The 11,411-nt window shown below is 37.3% G+C and overlaps 1 protein-coding gene across 1 annotated transcript in view; it reads left to right on the forward strand.

Annotated features, from left to right (window-relative positions):
* ABCD3 (ATP binding cassette subfamily D member 3) overlaps positions 1 to 11,411 on the forward strand; it is a 75,867-nt gene that overhangs the window by 60,087 nt on the left and 4,369 nt on the right. The window contains exons 15-19 of the mRNA XM_081817098.1: positions 1,516 to 1,593; positions 1,700 to 1,765; positions 1,868 to 1,957; positions 2,427 to 2,546; positions 7,535 to 7,639. Of these exons, the coding sequence (XP_081673224.1) occupies positions 1,516 to 1,593; positions 1,700 to 1,765; positions 1,868 to 1,957; positions 2,427 to 2,546; positions 7,535 to 7,639 (459 nt within the window). The remainder of the gene's footprint in view (positions 1 to 1,515; positions 1,594 to 1,699; positions 1,766 to 1,867; positions 1,958 to 2,426; positions 2,547 to 7,534; positions 7,640 to 11,411) is intronic.

Consider the following 11,411-nt stretch of genomic DNA (forward strand, 5'->3'; position numbering starts at 1 on the left):
TTGTTCATCCATTCATCCTCTTCAGTTGCTTCCACCTTTGGCTATTAGGAATAATGCTGATGGTGGCTCCGTGTTTCATCAAAGTCAAAGGTAGTCCTTGCAGTGGCTCCCAGTGCCCTGTTGAATTTGCCTGCACTGCCCTCCCCCAGTCTCTTACCTCTCTGTTTTTTTCCTACTACTCTTTCCTCCCTGTTTTTCTCAGCCTCTTTTCTGTTTTTTTTGACCAGGATAGGTACATTCCTGTCTCAGTGCCTTTGAACCAGCTTGTTGTGGGTGGGTTGGGCTGGAGCAGTCTTCCTCCAGATAAACTCCTAATTCACTCCATTCAGAGTTGCCCAGTTACCATTTTCAGTGAGACCTGGCCTGACCACCTTAAAAATGTAACCTCCCCTACCCACTCCCAAATTTCCTTCCCTTGATAGATTTTTTTCTCCATAGCACTTATTTTCTAATATGCTATTTAATTTACTCATTTGTTGTATGTATTCTTGATGATATGTCTCTCCTACTAGAATGTAAAGTGGTAAGGGCAGGTTTTGTTTTGTTTTTTTTTCTTTTATTTGTTAGTGTAGCCCCATTACCTAGAGTAGAGCCTGACACTGAGCATTCAATAAATATTCACTGAATTAAATAATAGGAATGTAGGGCCTCAACAGTTAAAATTTGTCAATGGCAGGTTCCACAACCAGAGTAACTCACATCTCTGTTGTCTTCTTTCCTGCTGTGATACACTGCTGTGTGATGTTGTGAGCTGGAATTGTAACCCAGGTTTCTGATTCTTCACAGCGTTGATTAAATACTTACATGAGACCGTAAGCTCAGAACTTTTCTCATTTTCTTTACATTTTCTCATTTTCTCATTTAACTTTACATCCCTACAGAGCGATTTGGTGGCACTTGTAAATATTTATAATATATATATACTTCTAAGAACCTGACCATAGAAACATGTCTCACCAGTACATAAATTTGCTCACTGGTTCTGGTTCATTGCAGTATTATCTAAAAGAGCAAAGCAAAATACAAATGACATAAATATTTAACAAAAAGGAAGTTTTTAAATAAATTATGGTGCATTCTTAGAATGGTATACACTGTAGGTGTTAAAAAAAATAGGATGGGAGGAATCTGAATATACTGACTTGGAATAATATTTGTGATATATTGTTAAATAGTAACATGTAGAACATATATCATATGATTCCATTTTTTTTTAAAAAAAAGACCATATACACACATACTTGTTTTCAGGAATCCTCAAAATTTGTAAGCTGTAGTTCTGTATTCTGATTAAGTTGATTTCACTCAGTGATTATTAAATGAAAAAAAAGTGTGTAAAATTTGAAAGTAAACAAAAGTGAAAGGTCTCTTCAACCATACCCTCCACTTCTTCTACCTGTTACCACATTTACAGACAAAATAGAAAGCTTATCATTAGCAAAAAATGATTTGACTCTAAGGAAATGTTCACTGAGTATATATTCACTATTACTTCACAGACTGATTTTCTTTCAGGTTCGATCTGGGGCCAATGTTTTAATTTGTGGTCCAAATGGCTGTGGGAAGAGTTCACTTTTCCGTGTTCTTGGTGAAGTAAGTACAAATTGGCCTCAAGATTTTGCAGTCCTGTTTTGCCATACAATCTACCACATTGTGAAATTTACAACTGCTCCTCTCCCCACTCCTTTTCCTTTTACAGTTATGGCCTCTTTTTGGAGGATGTCTAACTAAACCTGAGAGAGGGAAGTTATTTTATGTTCCTCAGGTGAGACCTTGTTTGAGTTATTTTGTAATCTTTGATGTAAAGATCTTTTAATTTATTTTTTTAAAAAGTCACTTATAATGATTTTTGCTCTGTCACTATCAGAGACCTTATATGACTCTTGGAACACTTCGAGACCAAGTGATATATCCAGATGGAAGAGAAGATCAGAAAAGGAAGGGGATATCTGATCTAGTAAGGAAACGTTTATGTCCTAGACCTACTGGAAATACTCCATTTCAGATTCTTTATCTTAATCAGATTAGTTAAGTATTTTAACTGCCAGGTAGTTTATCCTACCCTGTAAAACCTTCTAAAACCTTGTCATTAATTATAATTTTCCAAATTGAGGTAAGATGTTAACTACTCTGCTTAAATATGGCTTAGTGAGTATTTAACCTTGTCTCTACCGTTTTTTTTTTTTCCTCATTGCCCTCATCCTATAATTATGTACAATAGTGTTATTCTCTTTAAGCTACTAGGTATGTTCTGTCGGAGTTAGTATAAGTAGGAAGTGAGGGTTCAGGGCTATCTTTGTGTCACACTCTTTTGTGAAGTGATATTGGCAATAGAATTATAGTGATTCTAGTTTAAAAAATAAAGCAAGATAGAGAATGTTGGCTTACATTAAGTTTGATTTCATCTTTAATCATTGTGCTGAAAGGTACTAAAGGAATATTTAGATAATGTCCAGTTGGGTCATATCCTTGAACGTGAAGGAGGCTGGGACAGTGTTCAGGATTGGATGGATGTCCTCAGTGGTGGAGAGAAGCAAAGAATGGCGGTATGTATACTCTGAACACATTGCACGACAGTGTAACTGGTTGCATAAGGTCACTCATAGAGTCCAGTATTTTGATTAATCAAGGTACATAATTTTAATCTTTTTATTTAGCAGTTGTTATAGTACAGGGTAGTTTAAATGATAAAAGTGCTTCAAAATATATAACTTGCATGTGCATTTAGAATTCTGAAAAATTCCTAAGTTTTCCAGTTATATACTACTAATCCATTGGGGATTAATTAAAGAAACTTTCTAGCATATTGATCCTGGGTTATTTGGTAGTCCAAGATGTCTTCATATCTTTTCCCTACTGACCCCTCACTGAAGCTGTTCTCTCTGAAGTATCTGAAGGTGTTAGAGATGATCTACTCTGTTCCCAGTTTTTTTTTTCTGCTCCTGCCCTCCCCTCCGTCATTATATCTATCCTGGTTTCAGGGCTCAGTATCTACTACCCAGAATTATTTAGAATTTTTACACTTTCCTAATAGAGGCATTTGCAAGGAGCTGTTTTAATTTTATGATTGTCTAAACTTATTCCTGATCAAACATGACTACAAAACACTGCATATTAAGAGTGATACCTTGCTGTTAAGAGAGTTAACTTTTAAAGAGTCATTTTCTAACTATGCATACCATAGTTTGAGCAGCTGCAGAGGAATTTTTTTTTTTTCCAGACTGTTAACCTTGTAGAAATTAGAGAAAACTGTAGCCAAAGAAAAACTGCAAAAGAAATGGCTTATTGCTGAATTGTTTACTCATTATCTTTAAATTATATTTTCCCTTTTTTGTTGCCTTTTATTCCCTGACAGTGCATGTTATTTTTCCCAAAACATACCCATTCTGCATGAACTTAATATCACCCTGATACTGTGATTTTTCTGGCTAGTGCTGTAACATGAGATTAATCTGTAGAGGAATGAATCATAAAGAAAAGAAAAGAGATGTCAGCCATACTCAAAATGGAAATTGGGTGGTAGGAGTGAGAATATGAAGTGATTGAGGTTTCTGGAATTAATTGGAAGATGACTATAGAAATAACTGCAAGTCAAGAGAACAAATTTACGTTCCTGTTACTATGACTTCAAAGAAAATGGAAGGATAGGTCAAGATTCACAAATGCACACAGTGTAAATCCAGAAAAAGAAAAATAAATGTGTTTAACTAAGGAATCCTGTGTGGGGGTTATAAAGGTACAGAGGGGATAGTTTTTATTTGAAGATAAGAAATTCAAGGCCTAGAGGAATGAAATGGTATCTGATGCACCATGATAGAGGTGGTTGGGAAATGGGGAAACTTGCCCATGGCCCTGTTGCACGAACAAGCTGTTGGCAGTTGTGTTCTGGATAGACCAGTATTTGGAGAATTGGTTGTGAAATTTAAGAGAGAGCATATTCTTTTGCTACCTTCAAAAGGTTTGTGGGGAGGCGGGGAAAGCTAATAAAACTTAGATGTCGAGGTTGGTGAAATTGGGCAAAGTTTTTGTATGGTCATTTTACTGCTCTTACAGTGTTTGGGTAGGCTTGAAAGTTTGCGAAGTAAAAAATTGAGGTAAGTGAGGACATAATTTTTATAAATTATAAAAGTTAATAATTTATAAATCATAAAAATTAGCATTTTTTAGGAAGAACAGACTTGAAAGGTCTAACCACCCAAAACAGTGGATATACGAGTGGAGGATGGTTGGTGTAAACAGAACTTTTGGGTAAGGAAAGTCCGATTTGAATGGGAGGGAATGGAATACTACTACTGAATAAAAGGGAGGTCTGGTGAACACATTTCTAAAATTCCTTGAGAACAGTCAGTAAATGTAGGGAATTAAGATTATTATTCCATAATTTTGGTGAAAAAACTTAATCATGGTATAATTGCCACAGAGTTCACTACTAGCTGGGAATCTGCTCTTTGTAAGGCACTGAGATAGGTGCCTGCCCTTAATAATCTAGTTAGGAGATCTAAATATTCTCAACTAACTGTAACACAAGGCAGTCTTCAGTTATAGCTATCAAAGTACACTGGGATAATGATGAGGGAAGGACTGGTTTTGAATGGCAGACTCTATGTAATTGTCCCAATAGCCCTGAGAATTAAGGTACAAAGGAAAGACTTGTAGGGCTTAAGTAGCCTCCTAATGCCACGTGGCTACTGAGTAGCAGAATGGAGATTCAAGTGCAGGCGGGTCTGACATGAGACTTGTTGCTCCTGACCAGTACATTACATAGCCTCTGATGTGCAGGTGGACGGTATCCAGTTCTCTTCCCTCAGTGCCCCTCAGAGTCTCAAGTACTATTTTCCTTACCTCCTTTGCACTCCTTTGGGCCCAGCCATTACCAGCCAGGGTTGCTCTACGCAGTATCGTAAGTTGCAGTATCTTATTTCTCTGACTGATAGTTCTCTTTCCCACTCCACTATGCTTGTTCTTCCTATAGCAGTGCGGCTTTTTTTAAAATTATGAATTATGAAAAAGTATGTATGATAGAAAAGTTGGAATATTTATAAAAGTATAAAGGGCCAAAACCCCCTTACTAGAGATACCTCTGTCATAAAATTGTGTTTTTTAAAACCAATTTTTTAATTAATTATTTTTCTTTTACCTAATTGGCAACTGTCTCCCTTCTCCAGACTCACTGATATCTTGAATATTGACCCCTCCCTTTTCTTATGATTGATCAGTCCCCTTCTGACTCTGCTTCCTTTCCTGTCCAGTACAGACTTAATAATCCAGGACCTGGCACATAGGAGGTACTCAGGAGGTATTTCTTAAAGGAATGAACAAATGATCCTTTCCCCTTAACTTCCTTTCCCACTTTTTGTTTCCTCATATTACCTCAGCTTCAGCCCAGAAACAGTTCTTTGAGTTGGCATTTCTGTACATAGGCTTCTGAGCACAGCTGAAAGATCAGAATGATGTGGTTTGGTGCCACACACTTGCATGGTTTTCAGTCTTATAGGGGCTCACAGTGTTCTTTGGTGATCATTTTACTTACTTTTGCCCCTCTCTCTCATTTTTCATGATAATCATTTAAAAACTACCAGTCTCAGGCTTTCTACCCCATTTCCTACTCCCAGCAGAACAACTCACCTGCTTGAAGAAAAAAGAGAAGCTGTTACCATGTCAGTCACTGACAGCTCATTTTTATTGAGCACTTGATAGATAGGTGGTAGGCTAAGCCCTTTACATTGAATTCTTCTAAGTCCTTTGAGGCAGGAACTGTTGCGTGCCCCCTTGTACAGAGGAAATTGAACTATAGCACAGTGAAGTAGGCTGCCAAGCAAAGATAGCTAGTAAAGCTTACCTCGGCGGGGGTGGGGGTTGGGGGGATGGGGGGGGTGGGGGGGTGCTTGTCAGGCTCAGGTGGTAGTACCGCTGCAGTGTTAAGTACTATTCACTTTACAGTCCCTCTCATATTGTGGTATCAAGTACTAACAGCATAGTGGGAGAGAGACACATGAGACGATTGCCATGTAATATGCCAAGTGTGATGATGAAGGTATGCAGAGTTCCATGGGAACACAGGGGGCGGGGCATTTGTGGAATGCCTTCAGATAATCAGTCCTCTTAATTAAGTTCATGCTGAACTGTTCTGACCTCTCTCCTTCTGTCTGTGGAGGATATGTCATCCATCCTCTTGAGAAAGGCTAAATGTCTCCATGTTTTTGGACCCTCTCTCCTCTGACTTTATCATATTCTTTCCTTCATTTATGCATGTGTGCAGATACACATACTCTATATTTAATCTCTTCTGGTCCTTTCAGAAAGACATAAAAAATATGAGGGTGGGAGTTTGAAAGGGAGGAGAAAAAGGGAGGACTTGTGGCCTTCTAGCTTGAGCAGCTGTTTGATAGTGTTATTTTTGAAATGTTTAAGGTGCAGTGGGGTGGTTGGATGGATTTTAAGGGGAAAATTCGATAACTGAGTAGAAATATCAAATAGGGATTTTTATTTAGCAGTCTAGAAATTTGAAGAGAAGGATGTGCAAGAGATATGTATTGAGAGTTCACAAATGTAAATAATATTTGGAATCATGAGATTCAGTCAGATCACTCAGGGAGAGACAACATAGGATAAAGAGGAATTGGCCCTGAGGAACCCCAATATTAATAGTCAAGAGAAGAAGAAAATGCTGGAAAAAAAAACTGAGGAAGCAGTCTAAGAAGTGAGAAGAAATGTTAAGACTGTGGTTTCACTGTCACTTTCTCAAGAAGGAGGAAGTGGTCATCTGAATTGCATGTAGCAGAAAAGATAAATTGGGTAAGGATAGAAGAGTGTCCATTGGTCTTGGCACATGGCGATCATTGCTAGGTGTAGATGACCAATTGGAATATCAGTTAGACAAAGGATCAGAGTAAATAATTCCCAGAAAATAAAATACATATGGAAAATAAGAAAATGTTCAGCATTCTTGCTAATTGAAGAAATGGAAGCTATAATAATCTTGGTGTTAATTTTTACTTATAAAACTAGCAGAGCCTTTAAAAAATGAGCACATCCAGTATTAACCTCAGGGATATCAAACAGGTGCACTCAAAAATTATTGGTGGAAATATTAATTGGCAGCTTAATATTAATTGACATTACTTAAGCAACAGAATGTTTAGAAATAAACACATTTTTGCACTTAAGCCATCTGGAGTTTGAATTCTAAGATTTGGTTAAAATATGTACCCTCTAATCTTGTTTAGAGAACTTTCTCTAATAGTTTAAAACTCAACTTCATTTCACATCTGTCTTAAATGTTTTGGATTAACTCTTAACAGTCAATTTCCCATGTGTTACATTTTCCCCTTTGTTCAGGAAGATAGTAAAAATATGTCGGGGTTTTTTTTTTTTTTTTTTTTTAATTCTGTTTTGGGGAAGTAGATTTTTTGAGTTAAAATAATTTTCATACTTGGTTTTACAAGACTCAGTGCATATTTACTTTAAGGTAAATCTATTTTAGCTTATCAATTTCTGCATGTGGTTATACAAAATATTTCTTTTTATGCTTTAGATGGCAAGATTATTTTATCATAAACCCCAGTTTGCCATTTTGGATGAATGCACAAGTGCAGTTAGTGTGGATGTGGAAGGCTACATTTATAGTCATTGTCGAAAGGTAAGCATTTCAGGTTCTCAGTTTGAGGGTCCCTGTCATTCTTCTTGGTTTACTCTGTGTCCAACCAAATATCTATCCAAAGAGAAGATTTCAAGTTATTAAGTAACAAAATTACTATCAAAGGATGTTCTATCAGCTTTAATAAAGATTTCAAATTTACTTCCCTTTTACCTCATTCCCTATACTCAGAGTTAATAAACTGATATTTTCTTTTTTTTTTTTTTTTTTTAAGGTTTTATTTATTTGACAGAAAGACAGCCAGAGAGGGAACACAAGCAGGGGGAGTGGGAGAGGGAGAGGGAGAAGCAGGCTTCCCGCGGAGCAGGGAGCCTGATGTGGGGCTCCATCCCAGAACTCTGGGATCATGACCTGAGCTGAAGGCAGCCGCTTAACGACTGAGCCACCCAGGCGCCCTAAACTGATATTTTCTTAATGTGTTCAGATTAAGAATGAAACCTAAATATCATTTGTTTTTTTTAATTAGGAAAACTTGATAGTAGTCATTTGGTAGTTTCAGGGTTTTTTTTTTTTCCTCTGGCCTGGGCAACATTTTACCCATTTCCTTTGGTAGCCTTTTCTGAAGCTATGCTTATTGATACCATTCTTTAACTAGTTAGTAGTTCTGTGGTGATTGTCACACCATCTATACTCTTGTTGGATTTTGAGAATAAGAGCAGTATATCCTAACTGTTTTACAGTGTTATGTAAGTAGAGGAAGTGCAAGAGTCTTTCAACAAGTTGTAAGTGTTATTTGGGGGTTTACAGTAAATATAAAAAGGTCATGTTGCATATTTACAGTATGAATTCATACTATTCAAAGTGTGGTCATTGATCAGCATCTTCTGGGAGCTTGTTAGAATGTAGACTCTCTGGCCCTACCAAATTAGAGTCCACATTTTAACCAAATTCCCAGAAGATTCAAATGCACATTAAAGTTTGAGAAGCATAGGTATAATGACGGAAGAATAAATTTGCTACATTAATCTTTGTAGGAAGATTTTTCTGTACTGATTTTATTTCTTTAATGGTTTGTTTTCTATTTTTGAATCAGTTTTGGTCATTTATAATCTTTTTATGTATCTGTTCATATGAACTTTCAGATTTATAGGTATTGGAGGTGTGGTCTCTATTTGATAAGTGATTTAGAGACTCTTTGCTGGTAATTTTGACCGTGTGCTGTCCCCTTATATTTAGTTATAGGCTATATGTCCCCACATAAGATGCAATTTTCCTATAAAGTATAGATTCCATTTAAAAGAAGAAAATTCTTATGGGGTCCCCAGTTGATAGTTAAAATTATATTACTGTAATAGGAGTTGAATATGTATAAGCATGAAATGAGATATGAACTCCTTGAACTTAGAGCTCAATTACAGCCATAAAACAAATATAAATTTACAAATTAAGTATAGACAAAACAGTTTCAAGTTGGTAACATTAAAGAGACCTCTGATACTGTTTTGCTGAAACTAAGCCACCAGTTTGGGATTTAATTATGGAAAGATATAGTCTGAGGTCCAGATCTTATATTTTGAATTTTGCTTATGTATCTTACTTACGTAATTCTATCAGAAAGAATGCTTTCATTAAGTTGAGATCTGATCCAATTACTGTAGAATCATAAAAAATAATATCTGAAGTGAGCTTTCAAAAATAAAATAAGTGTTGTACCATTGAAATGTTTTACTCTGATAACTTATTTTGTCATGCAGTTTGTAACCAATTTGAGAATCTTTCCACATGGCATCCAGAGTTATGGCACATTAAAAGTTTTAAGTGCTATCACTTTATTTATTTGTTTGTTTGAGAGAGAGAGCGGGGGACGGAGGAGCAGAGGGAGAGAAAGAATCTTAAGCAGGCTCCACACCAGCACAGAGCCTGAAGCGGGGCTCCAACTCATAACCCTGAGGTCATAACTTGAGCGGAAATCAAGGGTCGGACACTTTACTGATTGAGCTACCCAGGCACCCCAAGTGCTATCACTTTAAATAATCACTTGGTACCAGCAGAAGTACAAACACAGACTTGGGCACTTAAATCTCATGGTAGAAATGATCCAGATTATACTTAGGCTAATTTTTAAAAAATTACCAAAATGAAAATAAAATTAGAACTCATGATGGAGTTATCTGGATACTCTGGCATTTATCTCTGTCAGCCTTGAGAGATCCATTTTAAGAAACCTTGATGTAGAGCAGGGTTTCTCCATCTCATCTCTGTTGACATTTTGGGTTGGATAATCCTTAGTTGTGAGGAGCTGTCCTTTGCTTTTCTGGGATTTTTTTTTTTTTTTATTACGTGATGTTAGTCAACATACATTACATCATTAGTTTTTGATGTAGCGTTCCATGATTCATTGTTTGCGTATAACACCCAGTGCTCCATGCAATACATGCCCTCCTTAACACCCATCGCCGGGCTAACCCATCCCCCCAGCCCCCTCCCCTCTAGAACCCTCAGTTTGTTTCTCAGAGTCCATAGTCTCTCATGGTTCGTCTCCCCCTCCGATTTCCCTGCCTTCATTTTTTCCCTTCCTATTTTCTTTTTTTTGAACATATAATGTATTATTGTTTCAGAGGTTCAGGTCTGTGATTCATCAGTCTTACACAATTCACAGCGCTTACCATAGCACATACCCTTCCCAATGCCTATCACCCAGCCACCCCATCCCTCCCACCCCCTACTGCTCCAGCAATGTCCACAATAGCCAAACTATGGGAAGATGTGGCTTTATAGGATATTTGACAGCATCTCTGACCTCTATTCATTAGATGCTAGTAGCACTCTCACTTGTGACAATCAAAAATGTCTCCAGACATTGCCAAGTGTCTCCTAAGGGATAAAACTCCTCCCCTCCCCCCCAGGTGAGAACCACTGATCCAGAGCATCTGCAATTATATTGATTAGTGGGGTTTTAAAAAAATATTTATTAGAAATCTCTAAATTTTTATTTACAGTTTAAAAACCAGTAAGGTTTTGGGGCACCTGGGTGGCTGAGTTGGTTAGGCGTCTGCCTTCAGCTCAGGTCATGATCCTGGAGTCTCAGGATTGAGCCCCATGTTGGGCTCCCCGCTCAGTGGGGAGTCTGCTTCTCCCTCTGCCCCTCCTGCTCCTCATGCTATCTCTCGCTCAAATATAATAAATAAAATCTTAAAAAAAAAAACCAATAAGGTTTCAAAACCCAAAAGATTTTTCATTATTTTGTAGCATGTTTAATGGGGTAGCCAAACCTTGCCTAAACTAAGATATTTAAACTCTTAACTTGTCTCAATGTCAGTGTTCTTATATGTTGCCACAGAAACATTAATATATTTTCTGCCCCAGAATGCTGATGATAATACTGCTTTTCCAAAATCTGAATTCCCAGACACATTCCAAAACAGGGGTTCCAATAAAGGATTATGACTCTTTATTTGAAAAACAGATTGAGCGTAGACAGTATTATATTGATTTAATTTTCCTGATTTTGACCTCTTGCTATTTTTACTATTCTTGTGCTCTTTTCATATATTTTTCACAATAAAATAGAAACTGTGTCAGGATGTATATTTTCTGCCCCAAACAAAATAGTACATTTAATGCTAGTACCTGTTAGTTTTTTTTTTTTTCTTAAAGAATTTATTGATACTGGGGCACCTCGGTGGCTCAGTCGTTAAGCGTCTGCCTTCAGCTCAGGTCATGATCCCAGGGTCCTGGGATCGAGCCCCACATCGGGCTCCCTGCTCGGCGGGAAGCCTGCTTCTCTCTCCCACTCCCCCTGCTTGTGTTCCCT

This window comes from Leptonychotes weddellii, chromosome 4 (assembly GCF_054177405.1).
Source record: "Leptonychotes weddellii isolate Sample4059 chromosome 4, ASM5417740v2, whole genome shotgun sequence".
In the NCBI taxonomy this organism is placed as follows: Eukaryota; Metazoa; Chordata; class Mammalia; order Carnivora; family Phocidae; genus Leptonychotes; species Leptonychotes weddellii.